Below are 22,235 nucleotides of genomic sequence, written 5' to 3'. Positions count from 1 at the left end.
CGGTGAGCTTATCATCGCCGAAAGTAATAAAATACGAGTATGTGTGTCGTTTGCTCGAAGTTAGAACCAGTTAACGCCAGAAACCACAGGCGATGCACGCCTAGAATCACGATCATTGTCAACCTTGACCTTAATTCGAACAGTTTCGCATTTGGATTCCCGTTTCCTTGGTAGCCCGTTTCGAAAATAAATTATTATTTCTGGCCCCCTCGTTCCAGATACGGTTGCCTACACCATTTATCTGTTTCGTTCATTCATTCGTCTATTACCCGACAGCCATTGCGACGCTGTCTCTCTCCCGGGATCTTTTATACCGGCTCCGCGAGCGTATGAATTTATCATTGTGCAATCTACTTTCGTTACACTGTTTGATAACGGGGACATTCTCGATCTCAAACAGTCTTGCTAGTTCCGTATATATACCATGGTAGAACTGACATTTACTTAACCCCTTGAATGTTTTATTTCATTTCGAAAACGTGCACTTGTGTGCTTAATTATTTTTCAGTTGTGACAAGTGCATTCTACAGAAGCAGAGTAAATTGTGTTTGCTGTGAAATTCAAATAAATTCTAGACTAATGACAAAATTACTCCTGCGACTTGATTGTCATCTACAGACTCTCGATTATCGTCCGGCTTGTTCTACACGATTATTGTCCAGGCGTTATCCCCACCACTGGAGGGGGGGACGTGGAACCTGTCAAGTGCATACTTTGTTGCCTTTTCGCTTTTATTGCCGAGGCTTGGGCTTCAGGCAAAAATCGAATTTACGAGGGTCTGAAACATTTCTCCCTATATGATTATTGTCCCGGACCGGACTCGAGTTCGGGACGATAATCGAAAAGAGTCTGTATTATCAAAAAAGGAAGTTACTGCCTTCTCAAACAGCCCTCCTACACTGACGAGCAAACTTGGCTTCTGCTAGGGGAAAAAGCGTCATAGGGGTAAAGGCTTCCTATCACTTCGTAAATTTATTTCAAGCACTGAAATAAATGTTAAACCGAATGTTAATTTGGTATAAATTTTAGCAACTCCGAGATCAAGTAATAGGAGGTTTTTCCCTTAGATAACTTTTTCCCCTAGCGGAAGCCGAGTTTGCACGTCAGTGTACATATACTGCTAAATATTGCTTTTTTCAAGTGATTGTTTTTCTTCATATGTTTTCTTTTCTGTCCTAAAATGTTCTAAAATGTGTTAAAATTACAATTTTTTTTTGTTTTCCTAATATTTTACTTTAAATAGCAAATGTAAATTTTGTTTGTTTAATCCTTTAACGCCCAGTGTTGCACCAATGCAACGCTCATTTTAGAAGTGCGTGAAATTCTCATGCCAGTTTGTCTGCAAGTTTCCCTAGCTTCACTGATGCAATGTAGGTCTCCACGTTTTTAATTGAGAAATTGAAATATTTCCCCGACAATAAATAAAAGACAAAAGAAAAAGATGAAAAACAAATAGGTCTGTTTAATGTCGATATTTTCGACTTCAAAATAATAAAATAGAACATAGTATATATTACTCTCATAACTTTAACACTAGGACTACCAAGCAAGTCAAAATAACTTGTCAATACACTCTTACAACGACGATTAAAAGGTTATGACAATATATTTTCTCAGATCTTTTGCACCTTTTATTACGATATGAAAGTGAAGAAATTAGTTCATTTCTAAATTTCTAAATATTCAAAAGTTTTTCACAATTATCCACCGATCGAAGCAAATATGCGTTTATCGTCGGTAGTTCTAGTGTTAAAAGAACGATTTAAGGGTCTGAGCGTTAAAGGGTTAATGACGAGTATATTCGTCATTAAACAAAAAACAAAATGCCATCTTTTCATACGAGTATTCTCAACATAAACATCGAAAGGGATAATACTAGGTGGTCCCAAAAAGTATTGTCGGATTTCTGCAGTAGCAGAAACACTGCTCCTGATTGGTTAAAGCGTACGTAGCGTTTTGCACTCTCCCCGAAATTCACGCCTGAAGTCGATAAGAAACGACAAAGAGTGTATCAAAGATCAACGTTGCCAAGGAAAAAGAAAACCAACAACATACAAGAGAAAAATCGAACCTGCATAAATAATTAATTAATTCCGCTCGGAACGAGAACAAACAAAGGGAGGTGGGGGCGGATGTTTACAATCTGAAACGCGCGGAGCGTATAATGGAAAAAACACTAGTTTAATTTCTCGCACGTGATCACGCCGGGATACGCGCAACGAACTTAACGAGCAAAGTCATTCGCGTGATATGCCGTGGATCGTTGCACGTGACACAAATAAATGGAGCTGCTTGAAGCCACGGGAAGGGGTAGGCAGAAGACGGCCAGCCGCGGATCGAAGAGGCGGCCGTCGACGCGATAATATACTTTCCCATCGATCACGGTTAACGGACCTGTGATGTCGATCGAAGGAGCGAGGTACCTTTCCTTAGGGTATTATTCGAGTCAGAGGAGTCGAAAACAGAACTGAAATCGAAGTACAGTTGACTAGGGTATGTGTCCCAATTACGGAGGCTTTAAGACAGTATGCGCAATCATATATATTAATTAAAAATAACTGCTGCGTGAAATTCATATTCGGAAAATTAATATCCGTTGCTAAACAATTCCTTTTAATGAAGGAATTTATTTTAAATCAAAAAATTAAATCTCTGCAATGTATTTAATTAAGTGAAAACAGATGTTTTTGTCTGTATTACGGAGCCGTTTCAATAGCTGCAGATGTATTTCGGTGGCCCCAGTTTCGGAGCCTGTTCACGCGTCAGTGCCTCCGTATTACGGTGTCTTTGAATGTCGTTCCTAACCTAACTTTTGTGAAGTAGGGCTATTTTGTTCCAAATATTGTTGGATCGTGGTAAATCATTTATTATAAAAAAATAGGTAATTATGTAATGGATTTAATTGATGTAATATTTACTATAATTCACTTTTGGTTTCACGAAAATGAGGTTATGGGGGAAGACCAATGGAAGGTCCGTATCACGGACAAGATTGAAAATCTCGCGGTATTACAGAATTTACTTAAAAGGAAAAAATTAAAATGTTTGTAGGTGCTGAATGTCTTTTTTTTTAATTACACTAAACCTTTTAGGATATAATATGCAGTTTATACGGTGCGCGACTTTTGTATGCGAGTACTTCATAGAGTTTCTGGACGAGAAATTCTATACAATTACCGAAAGCGTAATGCATATATTTGAATAAATACTTATAACATTATAACATGTTAAAATTGTCGTTTTTTACTTTGAATCTTATTTTGTTAATGGTTAAATTTAATTACAAAATTTTGTTCATATTTATTTATACATGTATTTTTTTTAATGATGATTTTAATACAGAGGCTCCATAATTGGGACAAATTCTCTATTCCGTATCCGAGCTAATTTAACCCCCTTGGACTACACGGTTACTGGGTCTATTTTAACCAAAGATTTGAGTTTTTGAAACTTCACTCGTCATTTCAGCTTAAACTAACTAAAGCATATACGGCTGTTTCTAAGGTGAACTTGTCGAAGAACTACCTCCGCCCCATTTTAGTACGAAATTTTGTGTACACAATTCTTTATACGTTATATTTTCATTAAGTAAAATGAATAAAGTGGCAGTATTAGGGGCACTGGCAGTAATTGGGACATTTACTCTAGGGCCGATCAAGATTTTCGTGAAAGGAAAAAGTTGTTCAGAATGTCGATTTGTCAAACATATTAAAAAATCTTTGAAATCGATGAGGAAGTAGTTTTTAGAATAGTGTAAACCAAATGCGATTCGGTCGAAGATTTATGATTAAGTCATGGTTATGACAGTATAATAATAATTAATAAAAATATTGTCTCAGCTACTTCATAGCATGAATTCTTCGGTTTTCGGAAGAGAAAAGAGGATTTTAAGTTACCTGACCGAAATGTGTACCGGGTCCTTGCGCGCACGGGGGTATCGCAGCCTCTTGGAAGAAAATACTGAGGGCAGTCTGAAAAATACAAGAAAAAACAAAAATTAAATTTAAAAAAAACAGCATAACTTTCTTCGACGCAATGTTCAGCATTATTAGATGTGTCGTACATTGCGCCGTTTCCCTCAATTATATAAGTTTTAGCTATAACAGCAGTTGCCGGGTCAATCCCATTATGTGCTGAACGATAAATTTAATTATATACATTCAATAGTAATAATATTTTTTACATTTGTTCATTGGGATAAACACTTGGAAGCACATACGATATTAAGAGGATGATTATCTATTCCATTAAACTGTTATTAAATTATACTTAATATTATCTTCTTTTTTTTTTCTTTTTTTTTACCCTTGATCTACATGTAAATGGTAGACCTTAGGATAGTGTTCAAGGAGATCTCTCCCTATTAATATTATTATTATTCTACTCCTTTAGAGCAAAACCCATCGAAACTTGTGCACTCGCCTTAACTCATCAATGATGAGTCATCATCATCATGCTCGTATAAAACTGTTAGTAGGTTGCATGCATAAAAAGTTGCAACAATTTATCGACAAAATTATAATGCAGCGATTACGCGATCGTACCTGCAGAACAATCGATTCGTGTACGAAATTACATAGCACATTCTATCAACCGTCGTCATTAATAACGGGCAGTGTTTGTATTATAGGATCGTGTTGCAGTTCGAAACACGAGACAACAGTGTATCGTTACGCGTGAAAATTTTTCCGCGCGGTGCCATTCTATGCGTGTTCATCAAAATTTGATCAAAATTTGATCAAAATTTGAAGCGCGTCTGTTCATTGCACTCCGTTTCTACTTACTGCCGTGGACGAATACACCTGTTTTAGGTTAGTTTTCAAAGTCAATCTTTTCGAAAACGAAGTCTTAAACGAAAAAATTTTACTGTATATTTTCGACTTGCTTTTTGACGTAGCAACATCCACTGCTCGGTTGTATAACTAATTACACGACACTCTGTATTTCTAATGATGTAGGATGCACACGAGTAGGGATGACAACGATGTATCGATATTATGAGAACATCGACGTTTTCTGTCAGTGCATCGTGTTTTCACCATCGACGTTTGGAAATCGATAACATCGATACCAACGACGTTTTTTTTCATGGATTTTCTCCTTTGAATCTGTTGTGTACAGCGTGTAGCATGAACTTTAGAAACCTGAAGTTCCAGCGTGTGGCATGGACTTTATAAGGGTGAAGTTCGAGCGTGTGGCATGGACTTTAGAAGCGTGAAGTTCGAGCGTATGGCATGGACTTTAGAGGCGCGAAGTTTGAATCAAACTGAATGTAAATAGGGAAATGAATTAGAGTTGAAGTTGGCGTAAATTGGAACGGTTTGAAATCAATTAGGGATTATTTAATGAACATATTTCAAAAGCTGGTTTAACAATAACTCAACGAAGAAATTGTTCTTCGAGAACGATGTTAAATAAATTAGTATTTTTAAATACTGTACCCGATAAATATTGGACTTTACAAAAAATGTATTGAAGAAACTAAGCTGCAAAATAAAAATTTAGATGAAATTCATGGCAAACTCTCCAATTTTAAACAAATTTAAAATATATCGATGCTACGAACATCGATGTTTTCTTCCGATGTATCGATTAACGTCCATAGTAATTGATCGATGGCAGTTGTATCGATACATCGATGTGTGATTTTTAGATCGATTCTTGGATTTTTGAAGAGAATCGATTCAAGAATCGATTTTTTAAAGTGAATCGAATATGCATAGGCTATAGGACAGTAAAATCCTCGGAAGCGGTAATATTTCGAGAGCCCCTTCCATGCTAAGTTCTGCCGTCGTAGCCCCGGCCCCAGCGTCTGCGCAAAGACTGAATTGCTCTGGTTGGGACGACGTGCGTCACGTACTGAGAGAGCAATTTTGTGCGTGTGAAAGTACGTGTGGAGGGGAAGTGCTTCGCGCGGCAATATACAGAACGACCATATACCAAGAGTCCACTATAGGAGGTACCCAACACAAATGGACCAAGCTGTATCTTTGAAACGGTAGAAGATAGAACAAAATTTCATTAGACAAACTTAAACGGTTCAATATGATGCATCACGCGAGGCATGTTTCTGCTCCGGAAGATGCGGCATTTCAGAGATTTAAAGGTCACTGCTATTTCCTTGAATAGAATTATATATTTTTATATACGTTAATAAATGTATCATGTTACTCTCTACAAAAAAGTATTAAGGAACATGTGTCGAAAAATGATTAGGAACATGGGACACCCGGTGTATAGCGGTAGTTATGAAGAGGAATGGGGCAAGCGTGCAGTTCCCGCGTAAAGATCGTTTATTTGCAAAATAACGAGATTAAATCAGAAAAAAGAACTTTCGCAATACATACGGAAGGTGTCGCCACGAGTCCACGATTCTCGATCCTGGGATCGTTGAAGCGATAACGATACGTCGCCTAGTACATCGTACGGAGTCAGGTTATCTGTGTTTGTCGAAAAACTTGGGGGTATCGCAAACAATATATCCCAGGCGGCGTTATGTTAATGTTAGTAGTAGTACTCGTGTCAACAAATCCCGTCAAAGATAACGAACAATCGAATTATTTGATGGCGCGATAAAAAATGATCGCACACGATCACGCTGGATGGCGTGGAAGCTTTCCACGAGTAGCTCTTGGGTTTACGCACATGTGACGATGGCGATCTGGTGTTTAAGACAATCGAGACAATACTTATCGGTCCGATTGTTAACAGTAATTGGGATACACGTGCATACATGTATGCTCTATTTAAGAAGATACCTGGTGGTTTGATTTAATTTGTAGTCTATAACAATTAAATCTCTCTTCCAGAACGGTGAACAGATGGTTCAAAAATGTTCATAGAAACGGGTGCTCTGTTTGACGATATATCCTCGAGTTACCGCCATTTCTGTACTTAAATAATTATTAATAACTGAGCACACAACGACCACACGTCACTAAATCCTAAATAAAACAACTCCACCGTACTGTGAGCCCTGTCAACGAAGATTAAACATTAAACACATTCTATCAGATTGTAAGAGTACCTGATACGTAATATTCAAGACATTTTTAAAACGAAAAAAAATCTCGAAAAATCAATCGAACTTATCCGTAGAATAAACTTCTGTTGTGAAATATAGAACAACCACCGACTGTAATCGCTAATAACAAAGAAATTTATAGGACCTTAACCCTTATGTGGGCAACCAAAATGTCCGCGGTGATTGAACAATTACCGTTAACGTGAATATAACGAAATGCATTGATTGTATACAAAGAGATTCTGACGTAAGCTACACACAAAGTGAAAGAGCCGTGTGCCACGTGGATATGCAACACGGATACACGTGGTGCTCAAGCTTTCGTAAAACTGTTGTGTGTCTCAATACTTGGCTCAATAGAGGGTGTGCTGGTAACTGAAACACATTTCGGGTCGGATAGCACCCGCGTATTTTTATCGTGATTGGATCGCGATCTCGAATTGCCATATAGGTCGATTCTAGAAACTGTAACAAAGCTACAACGTTCTTTTATTCTTTATAGAGAAAATAGAACAAATAGTTGATTGAATAAGTTTCATCTTTCTGGTAATTGAATTTTGTTGGATGGATATCTACAGGATGGCGCATAAGTCACGTTACCGTTTAAAATTACAATAGATTTTTAGTTTGTTAATTATTTGTAATTTTAGGATTGTTAAATTTTTAAACGATAAAATGACTTATGGGCCATCCTGTAGAAGTAATTTCTGTTATTTTTTCGAAGGCTGTAAGAAATAATATTGTCGTTATTACACCAGAATAATGTTTTTCTTCTGTTGTTATTTTAAAAAAGAGAGCTATAGATTGTTTTAACATTTATCTACTCTTATAAATATTTCATACTGTAATAAGATTGATTAAACTTAGTTCATAAAAATCTAGATTTTCTCAAGTTTAAAAACCGTTTTCTCAAATTTAAAAAACAATTCCATTCGTTTAAATAATTATAATTAGTTATATATCTATACAGTTTAGTTAACTAAACATGGAATATATATATTACAATTACGATTGTAATCAATGCACTGAATGCAACGTTATTCTATGAAACAGTCAAATGTAAAATTGTATTTGTTCTTTTTGGTTTTATAAAAAAACAAACCCTTTCAATGTTTGTCTTTTTTGACATACAGTTGAAAAACGAAAGATCAACCTAGCTGTCGTTTCGACGATGTTTGCAAACAAAATTCTTCGCTCCAACCTGCGTTTCAAGAATAAAAGAGAATGGCACGTTGCCACCCATGTTGCGTGGCTATTTTGTCGCCATCGTGACTACACGGTTTCGCGAACGTACACACCCAGAACGAATAATTCATGCCGGCCGGGGCCATCAATCTGTCAGCTGCGAAAGGCAGGAATCAATTGAGTTGCCATGTAAAACGTAATATACATGTGGCAGCAACGCCGACAGTCGACAAATACGGTTACTTTCGATCAAGAAACTCGATCATTCTACTTCTATACGTCTACACAATTTCACAGTAATAACATTAGTAAACAATTTCATTATAATGTGCAAGATAACACGAGCTCATTGTAAAGCGGTGTGTTCGCACTATATAACACTGTGACAAAGTAAAATTATAAAACTTGTAAACAAAAGAAAAAGACAAATGTTAACACGATGTTGAAAAACAGTTTTCGTTTTACAAACTTATTAAAAAAATTTTTTAAACTTGTTACGATATAGAGGATATACTATCTGGTAACAAATTATAAGAATATGTTGTACAACAAAGTTATAAAAAAATGTGTTGTACAATAACGTTTTTTTTATATGGTGTAGATCCAATTTAACAGAATGAAAAACAGAAATAGGGAAGTATCGAATTTGAAACTAAACCAAAAAGTAAGAGTGGTAAAGGTAAAATTGTATAATGGGTTGGACTCGACCAAACAGTTATTACTGAGCCTACCCAATTTTCAGGCTTCAAATTTTAATTTTAAATGTTTAATTTTCAATCTTAAATGTTATTTAACATTGTTTATACTTTTTCGTTTGATCTGGACGATGGGTACCAAATAGGGATTATTTTTATAAATTAGAATATATTATTTATATAATAATTTATATAGATAATTTAGAATATATTATTCTACATATCTTTGTTTACAATTGTTTATGACATCGAAAACATTATTTTTCGAGTATGCCAAACGTAGTGGCAATTTCCCTTTCGTAAAATTTATCAACCTACGTAATATGGACCGTCAATGCCAGAGGCTGGATCAATCGTGACCCACAACAAGATCTGACTTTCGCTTCGTTACTGCATAATCAGCTCGGTACACTGTACTAAGTTAGCAGTAACTCGGCCATAGGAACCCAAGGGCTAATACTGAACAATCGCTCTGACGTCTGTCACTCGAAATAGTTCCCTTTATTTTTTATAACTTTTATCCACCTTGTTGGTAAAAGTACGTTGATTAAATAAAATAAAATGACAGCCATTACTTTTGTGTACATCTAGTATCATTTTAAAACTACTTGGTCCATATATACATACAATGGGTTAAGTGTGGAGAATTGAAAAGCCGAGTTTTCCGAATTACTGAATGAAAACGGGACTACAAGTTCATTGGCGTAACTAAGTAGGGGCCAGAGCCTCCCCCCTGTCAAAAAATTATTGAAATACGTAAAAAAAACATTCGTCAGTTAGTAAAATCTTATGTTATAAGAGATAAATATTTAGGCCGAAATACAATACACAACACAACTAAATATAAAAAATACAATACTATCCTCATTACGTTAAAGTATTAAATAAAATTCTATTAGAATTAAACTGTTTAATTTTAACAATCTACTACAACTAATAATCCTGTAACATCAAATGAAAAATATTTTTGCAAAAAAAAAACAGCAAATGTTTGCAAAATACTTTTTTTTATTTTTAAGAATTATGTTTATATTTTTTTATTATTAATTTTAGCGTTAAGTAAATATGTACATTATTGTAAAATGTGTAATTTTATTTTGTGCGCCCCACGTACCCTCACGAGCAAACTCTGCTACCATTAGGGGAAAAAGTGACGCAGGGAAAAGGCTTCCTACCACTTGGTATTGGGTATTATTGAATTTTATGCCAAATTATCATTCAATTTAACATTTATTTCAGTACTTGAAATAAATTTACTAAGTGGAAGGAGGCCCTGTCCCTAGGTTACTTTTTCCCCTAGCGGAAACCGAGTTTGCTCGTCGGCGTCCATGGTATAGAATACAGATGCCTGATGGGGAGTGTTATGGGCGAAAATCAGGGGACCTGCTACCCCCCCTCTCGCCCCGCAGAAAAATCCTAGTTACGCCAATGCACAAGTTGTTGGTCTTGTTTCGATGGTCCAGGCCGACAACCGTCATGTCGAACAGAAAAGCAAAGGTGGCGCGCGTGGGGTTCATCCACGATGAGAGACACTGACGGGCGACAAAAACAGAACAAGATCGACTTTGCCAGATGTCATCGCAACGGACCCTCGTTGTAATCTGTTGCCTCTCCTAGCACGGGGCCACCGGTCTTTGGGTAGTTATCTCCGATTAAATGGCATGCCACGGCGATCGGGAGCAACGATGATGATGACAATAGTTTTATCCACCCCCCCCCCAAACTAGTACCTTAACGCTAAGACCATGTAATTACGTCTACTAATGGCGGTTTGCGGTGAACAATCGCACAAGTATTTCTGAAATAATATTATTAAAACAATGTACACACAACCGGTTCATAAGTACATTGGGACATCCGGTTTATATGGAGGGAAACGTAATATTCCAAAAAAAAAAAATATATCTCGGGCCACTTTTCTTACTTTTTATATTTCAATAAATGTTGTTCAGAGTTTTAAGATCCCATAAAAAAATATTTATTTCGGGCTTTCCATAATTTCGTAATGCTTTATATTACGCTTACTTCATATTCAATAAGTGTCCTAATATTTATGGACGGAGTTGTATATGAGTACTTCCGGTTGTTTTTTAGTGGTGAGAAGAGTAGAACACAGTTTTGTTAACACATTCACCATTGGTAACCGTCAATACGATTTTACTCCGATTTGGCTCTTGTGGTAAACGTGTTAACACTCGGAGTGTAGATGTCAAAGACCCCCTCCCCCGGTGGCAGGGTCACTCGTGACTCACGACAATTCCCATACAAACATAGAATATCATTTGATTTGTCGCATAAGCAAACGGTTCGATGATTGTATTCATCGATGGGTCGCGAGTGACCCGGCCTTCGGAGCTCGTGTGTTAAACGTGAAATTGACACGTAAGCTTGTTCTAAAATACGTGCAATGGATATGTCGATATGAATCGAAATTGACCCAATATTAGATCGGAGCGTATTTGCGCTGGTAAAACGTGAATATAATTAACTGTTAATCGTTATGAAAAGACGACATTTTTTTGTTTAAAGACAAGTATACTCGTCATTAAACAAAAAAAAATTGCGTTTGCTATTTAAAGTACAATTCAAGTAAAATGAAAAATACATTCATAATTTTAACACATATTAAAATATTTTAGGACCATGAAAAAGGAAGCATACAGAGAAAAAAATCACTTGAGAAAAAGAAATATGTAGGAGTATATGTACACTGAAGTGCAAACTCGGCTTCCGCTAGAGGACAAAGGGGCGTAGAGGAAGAGTCTCCTACAAGTTGGTATCAGGAATTATTGAAATTTATGCCAAATTAACATTCAGTTTAGCATTTATTTCAGTACTTGAAATAAATTTACCAAGTGGTAGGAGGCCCTCCTCTTACGCCAGTTTTCCCCTAGCGGAAGCCGAGTTTGCTCGTGAGGGTACGATGGTTGTTTGATAAGGCAGTAACTGTTTTTTGTACAATACATGGAGCTCAAGTCGCAAGTGTAATTTTGTTATTCCATCAGAATTTATTTTAATTTTACAACAAATGCATATACTCCGCTTTTGTCGAGTACAATCGTGATAGCTTAAAAATAATTAAACACACAAGTGCGCGTTTTCAAAATGAAATTAAATACCAAAAGGGTTAACAATGAACTGAACGTTATTTTTCGTTGCCGTTATGGAAACAAAATACCAGTTACTCTGAATTGAAGGTACTGAAACGTTAGAGCTTCCAAAATGGTCCACTAGGTCGCGATACTGACATATACAGTAAATCCTGGATGAGTGTTCAAAGGCTCCTCGGGAGTGGACATTAAATATTTCATAAACTAATGGCCATATGCGGTTGAAAAAAATATCATTGGCTTCAAAATTCCATGTTTTGTCACTGTGCTAAACCGTATTAAAAAGTCAGCATTACACCTGGGGCCTCTCCATGTCGGTGCCGAGGAGCCTTCAAACACTCATTAAGGATTGACTGTAGATTCAGAATCGCCGTTGAGATTAGTGTCGTCTTGTAATTAAGGGTTAATTATGTTCCTATGGTCGGGGTCACCAGCGACCCGTCGACAACATAGTCATTGAACTTTTTATGCAACGATGAAGTGAATATAATCTTCCACCTTTCCTGTGCCTGCGACATCTTCTTCGAGATCACGATTGATCTCGTCCCCGGTAAAAACCGGTTTGTGTATAATCAGAGGATTAAACCTTATTTAATTCTTTTCCCATATCAAGTTTCACATAATGAAGCGAACTATAAATGCTGAAAATGAGCAATTCATTCATATTATACAAATCAGTTTGTCTTCGTCTATAATTACCAAGCATTGAGAAACGATACGTCTTTTTTTTTATAACCTATTTCGTAAGATCAATTCACTCTTATTCTGTATTTACTAACATGAACGTCTTGTATTTTTAAACGGCGACAGTACGAAATTAAACGTCCTAATAAGACTCGCGTGAAATATAAGAAAAAACATTTGGCACTTGTTCCTCGTTCGCACAATATGGAACGCTAAAAATAAACGGGCGAAAAGTTGATCCCAAGTGATCAATATCATGGCAGTTCGAACTGTGCTTACCGAGTACGATCGTATGTGTTTATCTTTATATGTTTACATAAGCTCCATTGAGTATTACCCTTATTTTGTCGTGCGTGATACCATTACACATATTACATAACTTTTATTTGTTTCATAAGATTGAAATAATTATTAAAATTTTAGACAATTTTAAATTTTACTTGTCACTCTAATCGTAAATCAAAGTTGTAATTTTTATTAATTAATTTATTTATCTACGGAAAAGTAAATCTTTGTTTATTTATCTACTAGAAAAACAGAAACACTTACGAAATTATAATACACATTTTCGTGAATTCAAGTTGTGATTTTTATTATTTTCTTTCTGTGTATACGGAAAAGTAAGTCTTCAATTTATTTATCCACTAAGTAAAACAGAAATACCTACGAAATTATATTACACATTTTTCGAAGTACTCGTACTATTACGATACTCGCGATAAGCTCGAACCCATCACTACTAATCGCGAAAATACCTCGTGTATTGTGTATTGATGCTGATGTATGAGAGGAGAGAAACAGCGATGGAAAGGGAGGAGGCGAGAAACAGAGAGAGAAAGAGTAACTGGAAAGGTAACGTAACAGAGTTGCCAGTAGTCATTAGAACCCATGTCGTAATCTGTTGTTAAACGCATTAGCAGCCGGCCGGAGAAAGTTTTCAGACTGAAAACTCTACGAACGCGCTGAATTCTCTCCTCTTCCCTTATTTCTCGGTGTTCTCTCTCGAGATAACGTGGCACTGTTATCGCGCCTGGTTCTGTGTTCCCGTCGACGTAGGAAATTTTTTTTTCATCAGAAGACTAGAATGTTTGTTTGCATCGGTGAAAATAAAAACTGACTTCCTTTCAGATATCCCTACAGTATTTTAATTAATCGTCTTAACCATTAGCTGCAGACGACTCGTTTTAGAAATGGATAATAACCCGACTACAACTACACCTCGCGACACTTTCAACGACTGAACGTTATTTTTCATTACCACTGTAGAATTAGCGCGCCATTTACTTTGAATTGAAGGTACTGAAATGCTTAGAGCTTACAAAATTGTCCACCAGGTTGCGATAGTGACAGAAAAATTCAAACTCGTCCCCGAGACTAGTAGTCTCTAGTTAAGGGTTAGTAATTTAATTTTTGAAGAGAAAAACTGGGAAACAATAACTCTTATAATAGGAACAATTAAAATCGGTGGCTGGGTTAATCCTGACTCATAAGGTCCCATAGAAGCGTAATCGAAACTTCGAGGGGTGATTTCACCCCTTAAAGTCGCGTCTCAACCGATAAAAAAAATATGTATCCCTTATTTTTGACTGCTTAACAGACATACGAAGTTTTATCAAAATCGGAGGGGGACACTTCCGTGCCTTCCCTTGTTAGTAAATTTATTTCAAGTACTGAAATAAATGTTAAACCGAATTCGTTAATTTGGAATAAATTTCAGTAACTCCCAAAATTAAATGAAGGAAGGTCCTTCGCCTGCCTAACTTTTTCCCCTAGCGGAAGCTGAGTTTGCTCGCGTGGGTACGTGTTTGTTTGTGAGATCTTTTTAGGGGTCACGAATGACCTTGCCGTCGACATTGACGGTCCGTTTTCGAAAAGATGAACGAATGTTGTGGAAATAACACAAATCTCATGAAATATTTTCGTGAACCATACAACGGTTCCGATTAATGACAAAAGAGAGAAACATGTTTCCTCGTTCATGGCGTGATACGAAAGTTATTTTGACGCGTATACGATGCTGCAACGATAATAACAACCAGTGCGTCATCAATGTTGGCAAGATGTCTCGTCGGTGTGTTCTTATGGAACTTCATATTAGAAGTGCAGCCACGATTACATTTTAACGTCGTGTCCAACCTTGTGTGTAGCAATCGTTGGTGAACACAGCTCGGGAATGACCAATCTAATCTCGCAACCTATCATCTAGAAATTAATTATGACTTAACCCGTTCCCCGACAGTCAACCCGAAAAACATGCAGTAGAAATATATGCGATATATTACACGGAGCACTTAAGAGCTTAATCGATGCCCGTATAAGAAGCGTTGAATGCATTAATAACCGCTGGTAAGTACATAGTTGCGTTTAATTTCACATTGTAGAGACTAGTTATGCAATCTGTGTTGTGTGAGCAAGGTAGATGAAACATGAAACGTACGGAACTATATTTCAGTAAAACTACGAAAGAAACATTCGTGGGATAAAATTATTTATAAACCAAGTATGCAACAACATTCCTATTTCACGTATTTTTTTTTAAAGTAAAAAATAATCAACACGTTTGTTGTTTTTTTTTGTGCACCCTTTACTCTCTCGTTCGAAACTTTGGAAATAATATACCTAGTTTTTGATCTATGTACACACTTCTTTGCACACATGACCGATTTCGTAGAAGTTCTTCGATTTATTTTTACGTATCGGAAGAAATAAAACAAATTTGAATTTTCGAAAAAAATTTAAAAACCTAAAAAAAAATAAACAGTACCTCATTTTTATTTGCGTAGATAACTGATAGGTTGTATGTCCGCCTGTATAATCCCATGGTAAAGAAAAACTCCCTAGAGTTACTGTACCGGTTAGCACAATAAGAACATGTACACCCGCGAGCAACTCGGCTTCCGCTAGGGGAAAAAGTGACGTAGAAGGAAAGTCTTTTACCACTTAATAAATTTATTTCAAGTACTGAAATAAATGTTAAATCGAATGTTAATTTGGCATAAATTGTAATAATTTCCGATACCAAATGGTAGGAGGCCCTTTCCCAATACTACTTTTTCCCTACTGGAAGCCGAGTTTGCTCGCGAGGGTACTACGATTTATTTTTGAGTATACATACCTCGATCTATAAATTCGTGACGATTGAAAATGGAAAGCTTTTGCGAAAGAAATGCTCGATAATACTCGGCCACGGATAAGATACTTAATTGCTGAAAGGCCACTGCAGGTTCTTGACCGCATTGTACATATCATGTGAAAGTATGGGAAACGTAAACGTCGCCGATTTCGGATAGCAGTTAGAAATTGTTGGACGAGTGCGTTATTATATTTTATCACGTTCTGGCATTACCCAAGGGGTCGTTAAGCTCAAAGCGCGGAGTCGGATTAATCCATGAAAGTTTACCACGAATAAACACGAATAATTCTATTACGGATTTAAAAGTCCTCTTGTGTCCAACGGGTGTTCCTAATTCGTGAGTACAGAAACGAAGATTGAACGATAAAAAATATTCAAGACACTAACACGGACATATTGAAACAGAATGGGTAAAAAACGGGTCGTACTTTAGCAGAATAAACATTAAAGAGTAAATAAACAAATTGGAGTGTCGATAAAAGTATATAGTGCAACTGAAATTCTGCATACCATATATATTCATACTGAAAGACTGTAGTTATAATATTGATTAACACCAACAAAACTAGCGCTCAAGCTTGTCTTTATCAACGTTTTTTACTATCAATTTTGTATCATGAATTTAAAGACACCCTATATGTAGCAATAGAACGAACAGAGCAAGCAGTAATATTCGACAATTTAAGCGACGACCAACACTACATGTTACTATCCGTGAAAATACACGTTTAATAATTGAACCGGTTTAGGGAATTTTACATTTTATCGTTGCATACATTTCTAGTAAATGCTCGTTTGTATCTAAATGAGCCTTGTTTACATCGAGCACAACTGTACACAAACTGCGGTAGTTCCGCTTTGTTTTCATTTACAGTGTTGATGGATAATTACATTAACACCGATAATTCTATATCGAGCAAATAATTGCAGTAATTTCTGACACGTTACGTGTAAAGGGTATAGGTTATCCGTGTTGAAAGTGTGCGCGGGTAAAGTGGACGAGTTAAACGTGATCGTATTTACATAAACCGAAGAAGGCTTTTAGTGGTCACAATATCTGGAGAATCGATAGGCTTGGAAACCCGGTACCGAAAAGATAATTATTGTTCGTGATTGCCACACGCGATGTCAGCGTTGATTTCATTGTTAACAGCCGGGTCGGCTTTATGCAGGGTATGTTCGAAGAAATCGAACATGAATATAGATATCGAGGGCGTATATCATCCCTAGAAAGATTAGAGAGGAGCTAGTAAAGCCTAACGGTTGAAAAATATTAAAAACATGTTGTCTCAGCTGCCTAGTTTACTTCAGAAGCATTATTTATTTTCGTTTGAGTTTATTGAAGATACTATAGAAAAAATAAAAGCGACAGGATATATGATGATTACATATGCTTGGAACTGATGACGGTAACACTGACAGTAATAACACTGAAAAAATAGATATGTAATAGAAAGTAGCAGCGAGGTTGATGGTGATGAAAAGGATAGTATTTTTCTGATTAAGTGACAGTAATGAAATAGAAGACGAAGACTGTTATTTCGCTCGAACGAGAATAATCAGGAATGTAATAAGAACGTTTTTATTAAGACAAGGTAGACGGTTAACTGTGTCCACGATAAAAATCAGTAGAACATCATTCTCAAAAAACTTGTTTTCAAAGAACGCTTTCAAAACAAAATAAAGACAAAACAACTTTCTTCGTTTTCGACGGTACACATCGAGGTTATCTTTCTAGGGTTAAGGAATGAATTTTTACGTGCGGCTACTATGTGGCTTCAACACAACGTTCAGTGAATAAAACCGGCGTTCAGGACCGAAATTGCTGCTAAGTATAGTCACGAGTGCTTAAACGAAAACAAATAGAAACCGTAGTAAATGTGTTAATCTGAAAGCACGCGCGATGCTATAACCTTGACGAGATACTAGCGATCCCACTCGACGCAACGAATAACGAACAAAACCTCTTAGCAACATCGTATGATTTTTATGAATGGACTTCATCCTGTGTGGTAGTAAATGCGCTCATTGACTCGCGAGTTGTTACGAATCGTAATTGTGACGAATCGATCGAGTCTTAACGCTTCGTATACGTGACGGTCGATTACGGGACATCGTACCGGCGAATTGAATTGATGATAATAGTTTTAACCAGCACAAATACCATATTTCTGACTCGAGTCAACGAATAATAATACCGCTTGGTCGGTCGGCCATTTTCGCTGCTTTGTTTACGTAGCCGTATATCGAGCCGCGACGAACATAAATACGGTGAAGTTCCCAATGTTTTGCCTGTAAATGATGCGGAAAGACGTTCTCCTACCTCGAATTGCCAGTGTGCTGCCTGCAGCAACTGTTTCGCCTGCTCTCTGGCACAACCTGCAGCCAGCACGAACTGATTGATCATCACTTGCTCGCGAAGGGCGTCCATTTTTTTCGTCACGTTTTTTCCGTGAAAGAAGAAAATACCGGAAGAAACGGGACACGCGCGAGACACGATTACGGCACAGCGTTCCGTGTCACCGGGCTTTAATTCGGCCTCAACTTTTCGTTCAGACGCGAGCGCGGCCAACGAGCGGCGACCAGCCTCTTGTTTTCAAAACTAAACTCATCGCAGACGGCTGACGGGCGCCGCGGGTTGCGGAACGTAAGAGACGAGGACGGTGTGACGTCAGTGTCAGCTATTCGCGAGTGAATGTACTGCCTCCCCTGTGTTTGGGGACCTTCTCGTCGCCGTGCACGCTCCCCGTTTCGATTGTTTATTTTCAAGCATAATAAACAATGCAATATTTTGCTGGCTACCGGATGACGTGCCATTTAGACGTAAGCCGTGGTTATTTCTCGAATATTGTTGGGTTTATATATTCTGCGAATTACGTATTCATACGTTAGACTCGTCCGAATGGTATTTTCACAGAAATAGATAACATGATTTCGTGTTTCGTTTGCTGGGAATACCTATTAGGTCACCCACCTCTGTTCGAGAACCATCGTTTTCGTAATATACTGGAGGCTACGTTGAAGTTTACAAGTTTGCAAGCCTGCTTGTGCAATCCTGTTTTATGGTAATGCAATTCCCTATCTTGCCGATTGTGGTTAAAAACTGACAAGAGGGAAAATGTTATTAAAGACATCTGCAGAAAGGAGCATTGTAATATTTATTCAACATTTTAAGTAAATGAAGTTATTAATATACGAAAGCCGATTGTATAAACAGTGAGATTAAAATTTGAATACAATTTGCATTAAAAATGTCTAAGCTATTACGTATTTACGTGGGCATGTACACAAATAGTCTATGGACACTTTTGTTTCTGAAAGAAAATTGTTGATTAAAGGTGACTCAAATGTTTTGAAACTTTTAAACGTTATTTATGTATCTCTGCCTGAATATTTTAGATAATTATCTCGTTGATCTATAAATGAATATCTAATTTCTGAAAATATTACTTGAAAACAATTAATAATTTCTTATTCTTGTAGGTAAACTTTGTGGAAGTAAAAGTAAATGCGTTTGGAATAATTTTAACATTAACTTTTTTATTAATAGAACTATAAGACATTTACATTTGTTCATAGAACAATTCCTTATCACAGAGTTATATTAATGGCCTTTTATAAGCCCATAACTTATCATGGTCATACATAGTATGAATTTTTTCATACATATACTTAAAAAAATATAAAAGATCATCGTATTGACCTTTGTATCTCTGATCTGTGTCAGGTAACTCTCCATTCATTGCTTTTATAGTAGAATCATCCCACTCAGCATAGCCTTCTAGTATGCCAAATGCACATGTATGTAATTCTACTAAAAACTGATGAATTGCTTCAACTGTAGCTAAATACCACCTGGGACTCTTCTTTTGATGTCGCCAAAATTGTGATATTCTTGATTTTAATATGACACACTGCAAATCTGTGTATTAATGTCATACTATGTTAGGAATTTTTTAGTTAGACTGTTTTAATATGTGAAAACTATGTTACGTACAGAGTAATAATATTAAATTCTTTTTATATTTACCTCTAAATCTGTGGTCTTTATAAATTGCTTTTGTTTGATGCCACGTACTGTCAATGAATATAGCCCTTTTTATAGGAAATTCATTTTGTATCCTATTTATGATGACTGTATCCCCTTGTTTAATCTCCTTTTTAAAGAGTGACTCAATAGTTTTGCCAGTTTGGCTAGGAAAAATTAATACAGTCTAAGGGATGACATTATTCAGACCAAGTTATAAAATTTAAAAGATGATGATGTGATTTGAAACAAACTTTTCTAGGCATACCTCTTCCTTATCTACTATTTCAGGGAAATCAGGATATATAAAAATTCTCACATCGTTTGGTGCAAGCACAGCTGCATGAATCGCTGTGCTTTTCCCATCAATTTCACGGGCATGTTTAACAATATCAATCTTAATTGGCAACTAGAAACAAACGATTGTTTATATCCATTCATAACTTGCAACAATTGTATTTATGTACTTAATGCAATACCTTCACTTTTGGAAAGTACTTTTCATTGATAACTGGCAAACAACACAAATAACAAAAGAACTTTCGTGATTTATAACAACGACCACATATCTCTCTGCCTTCTATCGAATCTAAAATTTGTGCATCAGTAATTTTCAAATGACGAAAGGGTGCTCTATCAATTATACTTTGCTCCCTTTCCAACTTTGAAAGTTTCTCGGCGTAATCATTTATCATGTCCGATTTCGCCATAATTTTAATGACACGAAATTCTCTAATTAAGCTTTCTAATAATACACTGTTGTTATCACATTACTATCAAGATAATATAAACAGTTTGCAGGTTATCACGCTCATACACATGTTGATAGGTATTGTAAATACAATTTAGGATTATTCACTTATTAGCCTATCCACAGACGACGCATGTATATGAATAGACTTATCACCTCACAGGATTTTGTAGATGAAGAAATCTGTAGTATCGGCACCTAAAAAGCTTGTGATTTTAACAAGGATTAATTTGAACCCAACTCGAACTCAGTTAGCCTAACTTTTCCAGTAATGCCTAGCCTAAGTTTCCTTCATTTCCTTAGTGAAGAAAAGCTTCTATCTGTTATTTAATTGGTAATATCTATCAGATATTCTAAAATCTTTGGCGCCATTGTCAAATTGGCGTGAAGTATTTACCATAGATGGCGTTCACGAAAGCATTACAGATTTAAAAACTTCGACAAAAGTACAACAAAAATTGTGCCACGAGACATCGTAGATGTTTTCCACCTAAAATGAATTAGAGTAACAAATTTTCGAAAATGAGTCGGGGTATGTAGGTAGTTCAATTCATTTCTGACTCATAGAGTAAGTGGGCATGTCAGTTTGGGAAAATATACAAAAAACATATGGCTTTGAAATTGTTTAAAACGAAGGGACTTCTGCAAAATTAAACAGTCGAATAACCGAAGGGTCATTCGTCTTGTGAACGCCTAAGTGATAGGAGGTGAAGGAAACTTGTTCAAGTCGAAGTACGTAATCTTTACCTTTTATTTGTATTTATACTAACTATTAGTCGTATCGTTCGCTTTCTATCGTTATTCTCCTTTAATATTCATTTAATTTAAATTTATTAATTTTAAATTAAGTCGATACCGCGAAAGGACGTGAACCAATCTTCGAGTACAATAATTGTTTATTTGTGACACAGTGATTGTTAATTTAATAGAATTACAGCGAATTAACATTTATTTTCCGTTTCAGAATTCCGACTGAAAAGGATGCACTACCAACGCCATGACAGTGGACTCCCCCTTCAGTCGCAGTTTGGCGGGAAATTGGTAACATCAACAATTTTGTAATATATCAACAAGTAAGTAACACTTCAGTATAGATATTGTTATTTTATTGTTTCTGACCGTAAGCGCGATTGTGATTTTGTGATCTGTGTTAAGATCAAACGAAAATGTTTCCAAAAATATACTTGCAATTCAGATGTGTAGAGTAGGCATTCGATAAATGAAGGTTAATTTAATGTACGATAGCACACTCACTCTTGTTTCGTGCCTCTTTTGGCCACTCTAATTTGGCCCTCTACAACCCCAAATATTACATTAGACGAATATCTACTACCGAAGAATAGTTGGCGCGGAATATTAGTATTTCAGAACAATTTTTATCTTAAAAAGTTGCTCCCAATTTACTCCCTCGGAATTTAAAGTTGCTCCCATCGCAACTATTATATTTAATGAGATATTATAATATTCTTGGAATTCTGGCCTTCAACAGCCTCGAAGAGTATAATAAACGAGCGTCTACCGTGTGACGCAATACCTAACCTGTATGCAACAACATTATTTCAATTGTTTCTCGTTAATAAGTTGGTATTGAGATATCTGACTATTGATTATTATAAAACAGATCAG

At 36.3% G+C, this 22,235-nt stretch overlaps 2 protein-coding genes across 2 annotated transcripts in view; both read right to left on the bottom strand.

Moving 5' to 3' along the window:
• LOC107187678 (UBA-like domain-containing protein 2) overlaps positions 1-18,376 on the bottom strand; it is a 35,090-nt gene extending 16,714 nt beyond the window's left edge. Inside the window, exons 1-2 of the mRNA XM_015575821.1 lie at positions 18,155-18,376; positions 3,897-3,971 (exon numbers count right to left, since the gene is read on the bottom strand). Coding sequence (XP_015431307.1) covers positions 3,897-3,971; positions 18,155-18,262 — 183 coding nt within the window. The 5' untranslated portion in view covers positions 18,263-18,376. The remainder of the gene's footprint in view (positions 1-3,896; positions 3,972-18,154) is intronic.
• A 1,054-nt stretch (positions 18,377-19,430) lies between these two features.
• Positions 19,431-20,568, bottom strand: LOC107187753 (DTW domain-containing protein 1). Its single transcript, XM_015575918.1, has 4 exons — positions 20,338-20,568; positions 20,127-20,267; positions 19,862-20,045; positions 19,431-19,753 (listed from the first exon to the last, which is right to left on the bottom strand). The coding sequence occupies exons 1-4, from the start codon at positions 20,566-20,568 to the stop codon at positions 19,431-19,433; spliced, it is 879 nt and encodes a 292-aa protein (XP_015431404.1).
• Positions 20,569-22,235: the final 1,667 nt, after the last annotated feature.

Source organism: Dufourea novaeangliae, unplaced genomic scaffold (assembly GCF_001272555.1).
Source record: "Dufourea novaeangliae isolate 0120121106 unplaced genomic scaffold, ASM127255v1 scaffold101, whole genome shotgun sequence".
NCBI lineage: Eukaryota > Metazoa > Arthropoda > Insecta > Hymenoptera > Halictidae > Dufourea > Dufourea novaeangliae.
Note: the sequence above shows the minus strand (reverse complement) of the source record. Positions and strands in the feature narration are given on the sequence as shown.